A 12930-nucleotide genomic window follows, 5' to 3' on the forward strand; every position below is an offset into this window, starting at 1 on the left:
GGCCTGTCTGCTCCAAGCCTGGAGGCTGGGTCTTCATTATCCAACCCAAATTAGTAACCTGCAGCTATTTCTGGCCACACATTTCCCTCCTCCCATAAATTACGTTCGGATGCTTTTTGAAAGCAGAGTGAAAATGGATTCCTCTAAAAATGAAGATATCCTTAAAGAACAAATTTCACGCGTTTTCCTAAGTTCTCTCATTTAGATGCAGTGGGGGGTAGCTGTGTACTTTTATGCATTTTCTGTGTTAGTCTCCTCATAGACCATTAACAAGCAGTTTGCTAACCTGCAAGAAAAAAGCTCCCTGAGTAATCCTACACGAAATCTTCCAGCCCTGGGCAAAACGCTTCTGAAAGTAGAGTTTGTGTGCTTGCAGTTTAGCTAAGGGTCTGGAGACTGTCTCGCTGAGGTCCCACCCCACCTCGTACTTCAGCCTTGCTGGAGGATATTTTCTCATTGATTGCCAATGCTACGTCTCTGAAGAGAATAATCCAAAAGAAGGACACATCAGTCTAAGAGATTCTGAGGCACCACAGAATAATTCAGATTATCTGTGCAAAGTTCACTGTGTTTTAAATCTGTTTGTTAAGTATTGTCAGTAACTCTATGTGCCAATATCTAGGCCAGTCATTTTTGGCCTTGACTCCTGCGTGGGACAGGTGTGAAACCTCTGCTTCCCAGTTCCCGCCATCCCTGTCGCACACCAGCAGGCCCGGGACAGGGTGGAAAGCATGTTGTGGTGTTGCAGCCTTTCCTCCGTTCATGATCAGGAGCTGGGGGGGCGGGGGGGGCACTGTCCTTTCCACTATCTCCCTCAAGGCAGTATCTGTTTGCTACACAGATACACATTCAAAATAGCTTCCACCTCCCTGTGGTGATCGAAACTTACAGCCTGTGATCTACTTAATACTTTTCCCAGGTTCTCTCCTCCACACCCTGCTGAGTTATTGTGATAATCTTTGGGTTTGGGCCACAGCTGGTAGTGCCCAGGGCTTCCTCTGCACTCAGGGGTCTCCCCCAGCACTGCTCGGGGGGCCTTATGAGGTGCTGGGGACTGACCTGGGGTCACAGCGCTCCAGGCAAGCGCCATGAACTCTGTGCTGGTATTGTGGCCCCTTTCAGTGTCTTACTCCTCCCTCTATATGAACAAGTTATAATTATGGAGGAATCAGTCTGTGCAATATATCAACTTTTCCAGCCTATGGAACAATATATCAACTTTTCCAGCCTATGGAGCAATAGCACAGCGGGTAGGGCGTTTGCCTTGCACATGGCTGACCCGGGTTCAATTCCTCCATCCCTCTTGGAGAGCCCTGCAAGCTACCGAGAGTATCTCGCCCTCATGGCAGAGCCTGGCAAGCTCCCCGTGGCGTATTTGATATGCCAGAAACAGTAACAACGAGTCTCACAATGGAGACGTTACTGGTGGCCGCTATCAATGAACAACAGGACGACAGTGCTACAGTGCTATGAATTCCTCATGCCAGAAATATAATTCCTTGAGTTAAATAATTAAGGTGACTATTTCTGAAAAATCCTGATTTTTTTCTTTTAGTAAGAACTATAAACTACTAATTTTGTATGGTTTAAATTGTAGGATAGGGATAAAAATACCCACAAGAATGCTGTTTGCTTAAATTATTTAAGTTGAAAAGGGACAGCTCCTTTATTTATTACCTTTAGTGTTTACATGCTTTAGATTTTCAGAGCAGTTTCAGTAAATGGCCTAAAAAGCCCCAAAGAATTTGGAGCGTGAGGCCTCCAGAGCTATTCTTTCTCCCACCACAACATTTATGCATGTGACCTTGGTTTAACCAAGAGATTTATTGTTGACCCTTCGTAGCCATCCATTAGCGTGTTGAACTTTGCGGTGCTAGTTCTTATAAACTGAGGTCTTTGGGATCACTTGAGGCTTATCAACCAAGTAAACAATCACAAGGGTGCTGGAGATACCCAAAAGGTTAATGTAGAGCAGAGCACCACCATCACTAAGCAGACAGACAAACCCACAAATCATGCTAATACCAGGCTCGGTGCAGGCCTCCGCCCTCTGGGGTCTGCACTTCCTGGAAGGAGACGGAGAAATAGTTCAGTACTTTGCTTCTTAGCAGGGGCCGTGGAGGTTTTACCGCTACACGGAGAGTCTGCTGACATTCATCATGGCAACTTGTGGGGACAGGACTTCCTCGTTGGAGGTGCCCACGGGGAGGATAGAAAGCGTGTCCACGTGAAGTGAGCTCCCTGGTTAACATCATCGTTTCTTTGTGCATTTGTTTAGATAATTTTTATTGTTGGACACTTTAAATTCCTCATCTGTAAACAGAAATAGTTTTCAGGGAGGACTGAAGGCATAGAAATAGTGCACATCATTTTGGGCCACACTCAGCGGTGCTCAGAGCTAGCTCCTTGCTCTGTGCTCAGGGATGCTGGGGGGACCGGAAGTGGTGGCCGGGATCACAGGCAGGTCAGCAGCAGGTGGGGCGGACGCCTTACTGCGGTTCTAGCTGTCCTGCTCCAGGAGGTGCTTGCACTCCGGAAAAGCACCCGGACGTGTCTTCATTCCCCACAGCCGTATTCAAAGGCCTTGCTGATGCAGCCCGGGTTACCCACTCCGGCCCAGTCCCGGACACTCGCGTAGCTCCCAGTCTCTCACGGAGGGACCGGCCAAGAGGCAGAGGCACCAGATGACAGGACTGGAGGCATCTCACGCTGTGTTGATCCCAATTTCTTTATTTTAAAAAATATTTTTAATTAAGATTCTGTTGCTAGGATGCTGTTGGTAATGTTTCTCACGCACAGAATCCCAACACCGTGCCCCCTCTGCGGAGTGTACCCCCTCCACCCCCAAGACCCCAACACCCTACCTCCACCCCCCACCCCAACTCGCGGGTGGCTGAGTTGATTTACTCTGACCCTCTCTTGCTCCCTTGCTGTGTATCATTAAGTCCCATATGCGAGAGATGAGTTGATTCCAGTTTCTTCCCTTCCGGAGTCTGTGTGCCTTAGAGAAAAATGAGTTACTTTGGGTACCCCAGGGCAAGTCGAACCTATAAGGATAGTTCACACCTCTGCTGGCTCTTCTCGTGTTGGTGGTCCGGCTTAGAGAGACCAGGAGCAGTGCTGAAGCGTAGTTCTCTCGAGTAGAGGGATAGAGCACTGATGGTACCTTCTTCACAGAACAGGTTTCTCTAGATTGATGGAGGTAGAGCCCTGAAGCTCCAAAGCAGGTGCTCAGTGATTGGTGTATGTGGTTGTTAGAGGCACTTACAATGTTAAAATTTTGATTCCTCTTTTTTACATCTTTCAGAACAAAGAAGAGATTGCCAATGGTTTTGTGGTGCTTAAGTCTACTTGCATTAAAGTTTGGGGATTTTCTGTTTTGCCTTCTTTGGGGGCCACGCCTGGCAATGTTCTGGGGTCTCCCCTGGTGGGGTTTGGAGGCCACATGGGTGCAAGGGATGAACCCAGGGGGCTGCACACAAGGCAGCCCTGCGTGCCGTCCAGCCCCACGCCCCAGGGACGTGTGATGGTGGCGCCCGTTCTGACGTGGATGTCTCTGTGGTTTTCAGCACAGATGGATATTGTTTCACGATGATTGAAGAAGATGATTCCGGCATGCCCGTGGTCACCTCTGGATGCCTTGGACTAGAAGGCTCCGATTTTCAGTGTAGGGTAAGGACCAAAACTCTACTCCGGAACCTCTCATTGGCTAGACTTAAGACATATTTCAAGCATGAGAAACCTTTTCTTCATTTTTTTTTTGACTGGCCTGTTCTAGAAACATGGAAAGCCATTTTTAAAATCCTGATTGGGTCAATATTCCACCAGAAATAAAACATGGCCTCTGCTTTGAAGCTTCTCATTCTGTGACCCATTATATTATCTTGCTGAAATCCCACTTAGGGTTTTGCACTGAGCCAAATCCTCTCCTCCCATTTACACATGCATGCTGGTGACCATGAGCATGATCTTTAGGAAAGACAAAGCATGACAGTCCGTGATGAATGTGGAAACATTCCTTAAGAGGGGAAAAAGGTGCTTATTTCAGATGCTTGAGTAAAAGACTGAATTGACGTTTGTCATGACTGTTTGATCCTCCGGAGGCCACACGCAGCCCTGCCCAGGACCACCGTGCGCCTGGGCCGGAGGAGCCCCCTGGGCACCCGGCCAGTCCCTGAGCTGGGCGGAGTCAGAAGTCCAGGGGCTGGATGCAGGTCATGTCAGCCATGGACTCCGCCACATGACCCACGTCCGGACCCCGGGTCCCTGGGATTGTAACGAGCACCCTCTCACGAGGCTGATTTCCGGAGTCTCATGCGGTGTGACTCGGAGGTGAGAGGGGCCACTGACGGCTGTTGGGGTTGCCTTGCAGGACACGCCTGTCCCTCACCAGAGAAGGTCCATCGAGTGCTGCACCGAGAGGAACGAGTGCAACAAGGACCTGCACCCCACTCTGCCCCCGCTGAAGCACAGAGGTGAGCGAGGGCCCGGGGGTCACGGCCCCCACAGAGGGTGGCACCCCAGGCCCCTCTCAGCCCGGACGAGCTCTCCACTCCCTCCCGCTGTGGGACACAGGGCTGGGACGCGGCGGCAGGATAAAGCAGTGGGTTCGAGGCAGGTAGAGGTAGTGCTCGGGAAAATGGCACCTGTGGCTCCTCCCTTTCTCAGCCCTGCAGGACGAGGGGGATCCTGGAGTTTGGGTTATGCTTCCGGTGGGGGGAGGAGACTTTCCGGGGCTTGGAGCTTGCTGCCAATCTCCAGGAATGCTGCACTCGGACATAGTATTTCTCTGCGCCCATTTTTCTGATAGGAATATTTAAAGGACCAAGTCAGGTTATTGAGTGTGTGGCATTCCGTTTAATTCCTGCAAAAGTAACCACCGTCTTTCTTCTAATAATTCACATTGCAAAAGTGGAGAAGATCTAAAGAAAATTGAATTTCACAATGGGTGTGTGTGTGCTGCTTGCTAGAACAAGACCAAGGGCTGCGTGCTACAGGCTTTGTGAGAAGCTTCACCTGAGTAACTCTGTATCTTCCTCAAATCATGAGGGGGTTTACACTCAAGAAGAGAAAACCTTTGCAACAGAATATGGCTTTTTTGTGGTCGTGGTCTCAGTAGTAACGCTTGTTCTAGCCACAACTTAGACTGCCCGACACGATTTCCTCCCAAATCTCGTCAGTTCCACATAGAGGCTCAAAGTCCACGTGCTGGGGAGGGGAGGAGCAGCTCGGCTCTGATGCTCGAGGAATCCCGGCGTCTCTGTATTTCCAAGGGTGAAGTTCTGGCATTGATTGCTTCAGACTAAAGATGGGTCGGGTAAGAGAGTGTTATTGAGAAGAAGAGAAAGGGAAGGGGAAGTGCCGTGCGGAAGAGACGTCAGAAATCGGAAGCCTTGGATCTTGGCTGGCCACTGTCAGGGATACAGAAATCAGGCGACTGCATGGTCTGGGGTTCTGTGAAATAAGACGACGACTTCTTCTATGGTGAAGCTAATAGGGCAGGCTCAGCTTTATTGAAAATCCTCATCTATTTTTGGGGATTTTCCCAGGTGAAGGCACCTGAGCTAGGGCTCGGGGAAGGCTGCTCACATCCTCTCAGTTCATAATCTGGCTCTGGCAAGAGTTTCTTGCTAGCTTTGTAGGAGCCTTAAAAATCATGGCAAGGCAGGATTTTCTTTCAATGCTAGGTGCTACGAATCCAGAAACAGATGAAGAAAATGTTTTTCTTGTTTTTATCTGGGGTCTGCACCCAGCTATGTTCAGGGCTTGCCTTTGGCTTTATGGTAAGAGATAGCTCCTGGTGGGCTCAGGGGACCATGTGGGTTGCTGGGTCAAACCCGGGTTGTCGGAGTGCAAGACAGGAGCCCTACACACTGTTCTATCCCCCACCTCTGGAGAGGTTCTTGCTTCCAAGATTTGCACACTCACAAGCAAGAGATACGCGTGTAAATAAGCCGGCAGTGTCAGGAATATCCCAACAGCAGAACTAGACTCAGGGACACGAAGGGAACCACGTAGTGACTAGCTAGTCCTAAGCTGGAAGGATGTCAGCACAGCGTCAGAGAAGTGGTAGTTGAACAGGAGTCTAAGGTTAAAAAGGAGAGTGCCAAGTGTGCCAGGCAAGGAAAATTGCTGCTGCAAGCCAGACGTTATGCGAAGGAATTCATTAATTTAATCGTTTGCTCCCCACAATACCCATTTGCGCTACTTAGGCGTATTATCCCCACTTAAAACATTGTAGCACGGATGGATTAACTTTCCTCGTGAAGACTGTGGTCACCTGTCTCCCTAGGGAGGCCCGGTACCGCGTCCTCCCAGAAGCCCTGTAGGACAGAGCCATGCACAGCCTGGTGGGGAGGGGCCCTGGTTCAGTTGTGCGAAGCCCGTTTCAACCTGCATCCTGGACGGGCAGCGTCAGCACCTCGCAGCCCGTTAGAGACCAGAATCTCGTGCTCCCTCTGAGGATAAGTTTGGACTACATTTCTGCTTAGATTACTAGTCCCCCCTCTAAACAATATCCCCTACGTAACTCACATGCACACTAAAGCTTAGACGACATCTTGCCAAGGAAGCAAAGGACCCCGCAGAGCACAACAGCTCCCAATAGCTCACAAACACACACTTACTTTCAACAAGTGAGTCTACTTGTTGAAAAGATCAGCTCAGGGGACAAACCGCAGAGGGGCGTCACCAGCTCCCTCCTCTCGCAGTGCCGTGCGAGTCACTGAGGGGCGGAGTGCCGAGGAGGAAACACACGGGTGGAAGTGGGTCCCGTGGGCAGGCTCCACGGACACCGGCGCTGGTTTAGTCGACAATGAAACACCCTTAAATCAGGAGCCCAGTGCAGGTCCTCCCCTGCAGGGCCCACGCCTTCCTGGCTCTGGGTCCCTGCCCCTTTGCGTCCTGTGGTCTCCTGACCCCTTCGTGGACGTCCACGGAGACAGGCCTGGGAACCCCTGGACGGAAACTGTCACTCTTGTTTTGAGCCGCGGGTTTTACTCTAGACAAGGGAGTTGGTGCCGTCAACTTCAGTATCTGACTGAGACAAGCAGTGACAAATCTACTTTGAAACATTTAAATTTTTTAAAGAAGCGCGATTCACGAAGTCGTTCCCAGTGAGTTCTCGATGTGCACTGTGGTAGCACAGCCCGACCATAGTGCCAGCGTCCCGTCACCAGCGTGCCCAGGCTCCCTCCCTGTCCCCTCCCTCCCGCCTGCCTCCTCGAGGCACCGCGCTCAGTCCTGTTGAGGTGGGAGTCTCTGGACTTCTGTGCTGTTGACTCTCTGCTTTGGGCATTTGGCTCTATCCCTCCTTAGCACCACCTCGAACCTGCACCTCTGACCTGCCCCGGCTGCTTCTCAGCTGTGTCTTCTCCCTCCCACCCCCCACTTTTTCTTTCCTTCTCCTCCCTGTTCTCTGGGGCCAAGGTTGATCTCGGCATCCCCCACCCCCTTAAGATATCGTATTCCCTGGTCCGGTTACTCCAAATACCACATCTAGGTAATATCACCCCATGTTTATCCTTCTCCTTCTGACTGGCTTCACTGAACATGATGCACTTCCATCCCATCCCTGTGCTGTGACTTGCATGATCCCATCATTCATCACGGTGACACGGTGGCACTGAACTTTGTTTTGGGAGTGTTATTAGCGCTTGTCCCCTGAGAGATTCCTGGGATTCTCTCCCTGGAATTCTCTTCCTCGAGTCCTACACAGAGGAATCTGGCCAGAGCAGACATCGTGACAGGAGTCTGCAGCTTTCTCGGAATGCACCTGGATGTGCATTACTCCTGCTCTAAGTACAGGTGTTTGGTATTTGCAGATTGAAACATGACCCCCGCCCCAGCCCCCCAACAATCAGCACAAACAATAGGTGTATTGATAAGGATCACCCATGTATGGCCCCTCAAGGAGCCAGTAATGAAACTGTCCAAACCGGGAATGAAGGAAAAACCGGGAAGGGAACGTTAGCCTTAGAGAAAGGGCCCGGTGGGGTGGGAACAATCTCTTAGACCGTCTTTGTTCCGGGGCTGCCGTAAATCAGTCATCGAACACAATGAGAAGTAGAGGCTGCTTTCCTCCAGTTCAGAATGTGTTTTTGATGTACATTGAAAAATGAAAGGCAGCGGCCTGAGAGTTTTATACAATACCACACTCCTGAGCGGAGCTTGCTGCAGTCACTAACCACACATTTTGTTCTTGTGTACTTGGTTTTATTGTCAGTGAGATCCAATTTTCTCTTTTCATTCTTGCAGTCAGAGTATTTTTTTGCTTTTGTTAGCCGTAAGATTGAGAAAAATCGAACTGTTTCTGCAGCAATGTTTGCACGTATAAATTGCCCTGGTGTTTGTCCACCTGTGGGGACAGAAATACGGTGCATTTTGCTCTCACTCACGGAGGTTCTGTGCTTACCTTGGGTTCATGATTAACTTTTCCTATTATGTGAGGAAGAAATGGGGAGGCATCTTACCGGGACACTCCATTATGGAAAACCGCAGTCGGCTTTGTTTTACAAGCCTGCGGTTGAGTTTCAGCAACACTTTAGTCTGTGAGTGACCCTTGGGTGTGGCCGTGCTCGAGGGTTTCAAGTTCCTGAGCTGCCCTTTTTATTCTGCACCATTCGGATGCTTCTGAATTTGTTAATATGGACTGTGCTTAGTGGCCTCTCATTCACCTTTTCATGTGCAAGCTGCTGTCATTAATATTTTGCAAGTGGTAGTATGGATCATAAATAATTGTTAAACATCCACGTTAGACTGGTGAGTAAATCTTAACATTGACCATCGTAAAATTAGGGCGAGAAGTTAGTGTTAAGATTTGTGGATTTCGTTGATAATATATTATTCATGATGTCTCTGAAATATATCAAGTTAAGATTTATTTTCATTGTATAGTCCATGTTCATGTCCTGGTTGTCACCATTATCAAAATAATGGCATTTGGTAAAACTATGTCATATTCCTAGAAGTGCAGTTCAGATCTGGAATTTCAAATGATCCACAAATGAAGCATAAAAGTGGAAAGTGCATATTAATGTTCTTATGGAGATGAACAAACGACTGAGAGAATAAGGACATTACAGCACATGTCGGGGCCGGAGCAGCCGCCCAGCAGGCAGGGAACTGGCCTTGCAGGTGGCGACCCAGGCGAGAATCCCAGGTGACCCATACGGCCCCCAAGTACTACCAGGAGTGATGCCTGGGTGCAGAGCCACAGCGACCCCAAAAGAAGTACATGTGACCTGTTTAGTGGTCGAGGGAGGGCAGCATTGGCTTTCCGTAAGGTTCTTACAGGTTTTCTGTAAGGCTGAAATGATTTCAAAATAAATAAAACTTATGTTTATATAATGGAAACGATCAACCTTATTTAAAGAATATTTTTATAATACGTGTGAATGGCCTACAAGCATATATACTCTTCATGGGCCCTTAAGCTAATCTGGCTGACTCGCTTATCTGAAAGCAATTGCTCAGGAAACCTTAGGTGTCCACCTTACTTACATGAGAAAGTGCTTCACAATTGCCCTGGAGCCTTCTAAGCCCACCCACGCCCAGTTTCAGTAGCCCCGGGAGGGTGCTGTCACCCTTGGGAACCTTCTTCCTCTCGGCCATCTAGACAAGGAGAGTGACCATCGATGTAAGATTTTCACCGTGAGATTTCCTAGGTTGTAGCAGTGATGCTCTGTTCTACTGTGTAAAAATAAAAATAAAAAGAAAGGGGCGGGTGCCGAGGCAGGTGAAGGAACGGAGCCAAGATGGTTGGTCTCACCGCGGTTTATTCCGATCTTCTTTCTCCATTCGCCTCTGATTCTCCTCCTGCTTCTTCCTCCCCCATTGCCAGTTGTGTAAAAAACACAAAAATAAAAAGAAATGGCGCGGGCGGCAAGGCAGGCGAAGGAAGGAAGAAGGCCAAACTGGTTGCTCGATCGGTTTATTTCATTCTCTCTCCCTGCCTCTCTCCCGGCTCTCGGTCTCTCTCTCGATCTGTGGATCTGGCCCCCGTGGATCTGGCCCCCAACCCACTCTTACAGCCTAGTTAAATCTCCACAGCATGAGGGGGTTGGGGCATACACATAGGTGTGGTCACCATCAATAGGGTAAGGTTCCTTTCCCTTAGGGGATGCTTCTCCTAGGACTTAATTCTCTTTCAGCAGGAGGATCCACCCAAGGCAGAGTCCCATGAATGTGTTTCTCTTCTCCTCAGCCAGCAAACATATAAGAATTCATAATATTAATCATTTTGTGTGGACACAATAAGAGATGCATTAAAGCTTATAGAATTGCTCTCCTGGGGCCATCTCAATCTCAGACTACAGTGCTCAGGCCAGATCAGTCTTTCCTATCCCTGGCAGGGTCCCAGTCTCATAATTACTATTGGATCATGACAGCATTTGTCTATGATCACGCTCTTAACTTATAGTTAAGAATTAGGCACTTTAGCCAGGCCCATCTCGATGCCAGGGTAGCACATAACTCACCACTTGCCCTGGATCCTTCCTGTCCAACGTCGGGGACCCTACTTTGGGGTGCTAGGAACTGAGGGCAACTGAGGCTTAAGTGGAGAAAGCAGATGCCCGGGAGGGAATAATATTCGAGGCCAATTAAGTCCCAAGTTACAAAAACATAATATTGTCTTCTTGTGTCTATACAAAAAAAGACATAGCTTTAAAGTAAATTATTCAAAAGGCATAAAGAGGAGAGAAAGGCAATGTTATAATATTCAGTGTCCTAGGAAGTTCTGACCTTACAAATTAGCAGAGTCAGATTAAGGGAAGAGCAGATAAACTGGTAGAAATGGTTACAGATAAACAAAGGAATGGGAGTGACTCGTGAGCACTTTGATGGGTGTGACTGATAAGCCTAAGCTCCTAGTGGCAAGGGGGAAAGGACAAACCAATGATATCCAACATTCTACGTTCTTTGTTCTCTCCTAAAAAGAAGCCAACAAGACTGACTTTCCCATCAGAAATGTGCCTATGTGTATACTGTCTAGTCTTTAAAAGTTATTTCACCTAAAATCTTATTTTGAAAAATATTCTCAATATTATGTCACTGTAGCACTGTCATCCCATTGCTCATCGATTGGCTCGAGCGGGCACCAGTAACGTCTCCATTGAGACTTGTTACTGTTTTTGGCATACCGAATATGCCATGGGGAGCTTGCCAGACTCTGCCGTGTGAGCGAGATACTCTCTGTAGCTTGCCGGGCTCTCCGAGATGGGTGGAAGAATCGAACCCGGGTAGGCCACGTGCAAGGTGAAGCCCTACCCACTGTGCTATTGCTCCAGCCCCTCAATATTATTATAATAATACAAGCTCTCAATATTATACACAGAAATAATTTAGTTATAAACTAATATATATTACAATGACTATCTCTCATTTTTTCCTTGTGATGATTTTCACAGGGAAAAAACTTTTGTCATTGAGACCAGTGACAGAAGTTACAACAGTGCTTTGTAAAAATTACATAATGTTGATCACTGCCTCATAGATCCATGTGTACAGTTTAAAGGAACTGACCCACATCCCCACCCCAGCCAATGTACTAGCAACACATACATGCAAATGCATACACACACACACACACACAAATGCACAGGATGTTAGTAATTCTGTTAGTATATAATTCCTCTGGTTTTGTATATTCAAAATATGTTCCAGAGAACACCTGATATTATAACTCATCCGGGATGATTGCATAAAAATAAAATACTTTGAATGAGATGCTTGGGGTAGAGTTAATAAATATGTATATATATAATCTATATGCACTAAATGGCTAATGGAATTAACAAAAATATTTTAGTAAAAGAAAATTTATGAAAATTGTTGTATCTCCCCATGATGACTTTAAGTCCTTATCTGAGGATTTACTAAACTATAGTTGCAAGTTATGACAGAGTCTGGCAAGCTCCCCTTGGAGTATTCATATGCCAAAACCAGTAACAATGATGGGTCTCATTCCCCTGACCCTGAAAGAGCCTCCAGTGTGGCACCGTTGGGAAGGACGAGTAAAGAGAGGCTGCTAAAATCTCAGGGCTAGGAAGAATGGAGACGTTACTGAGACCGCTTGAGAAAATCGACGATCAATGGGATGATGATGATGATGATGATGATGATGATGATGATGATGATGATGATACGCATATATATATGTATATTCATATATATGGCTTTCTCAGTCTTTTTTTTTTTTGGCATCACGTCCAGTGATGATCAGGGATTAATCCTGGCTCTGCACTCAGGAATCACTCCTGGTGGTGCTTGAGGGACCATAAGGGATGCCGGGGATTGACAAGGCAAACGCCCTTCCCACTCTGCTATTGCTCCAGCCCCCATGTCATTCTTATTGTAATTTTTAGTGATCATGCTGGAAGGAAATTTGATTCACAGAGAACTAGTGTGGAGGTAAATAGCATTGAAGAATTTGTTTTATGAAAAGATCATAATTCTTTGACAAAACAACCATTCTTTAAAAGCATGATGCATTTATGAAAATCATGTTAAATATTTGTGAAGGGCATCTTTATTATGGAAATGCACACAATTAGTCTGTGTTTGACAGCCTCTGTTTCTATCCATGTGAGGATGACTTTGTGTTTGTGTGTCCACATTCACGAAGGCTGCCCCAGAAACTTCATGAGACAACCCTATGAGTCTATCAGCTACATCGGACCTATTTTAATTTGTTTGCATCCTTTGACCCTGATTGGTCCTGTTCTTTCTAGAAATGAAGAAATGCCTGACCAGAACCTAGACGAGGGATGATTCATGCCAGTCACACTTTACTTGACTTTGAGTCGAAAGAGTCTCATATCTTGGATATGGAGTTTAGTAGCATCAGCATCTTGGGTTAGAATTGGTTTATCATAACTGTTAATATTGTCCATAACATAAATTCTCTACTCTCTTCTCAATTTCAGATTT

General features: G+C 47.3%; 1 protein-coding gene across 6 annotated transcripts in view; it reads left to right on the forward strand.

Annotated features, from left to right (window-relative positions):
* BMPR1B (bone morphogenetic protein receptor type 1B) overlaps positions 1-12930 on the forward strand; it is a 129272-nt gene that overhangs the window by 97983 nt on the left and 18359 nt on the right. For all 6 annotated transcript variants that reach the window (XM_055139707.1, XM_055139710.1, XM_055139709.1 and 3 more), the window contains 3 exons: positions 3570-3672; positions 4373-4475; positions 12927-12930. The exon at positions 12927-12930 is cut by the window's right edge and continues 93 nt beyond it. In XM_055139707.1, coding sequence (XP_054995682.1) covers positions 3570-3672; positions 4373-4475; positions 12927-12930 — 210 coding nt within the window. The remainder of the gene's footprint in view (positions 1-3569; positions 3673-4372; positions 4476-12926) is intronic.

The sequence above is a fragment of the Sorex araneus genome, chromosome 5 (assembly GCF_027595985.1).
Source record: "Sorex araneus isolate mSorAra2 chromosome 5, mSorAra2.pri, whole genome shotgun sequence".
Taxonomy (NCBI): Eukaryota; Metazoa; Chordata; class Mammalia; order Eulipotyphla; family Soricidae; genus Sorex; species Sorex araneus.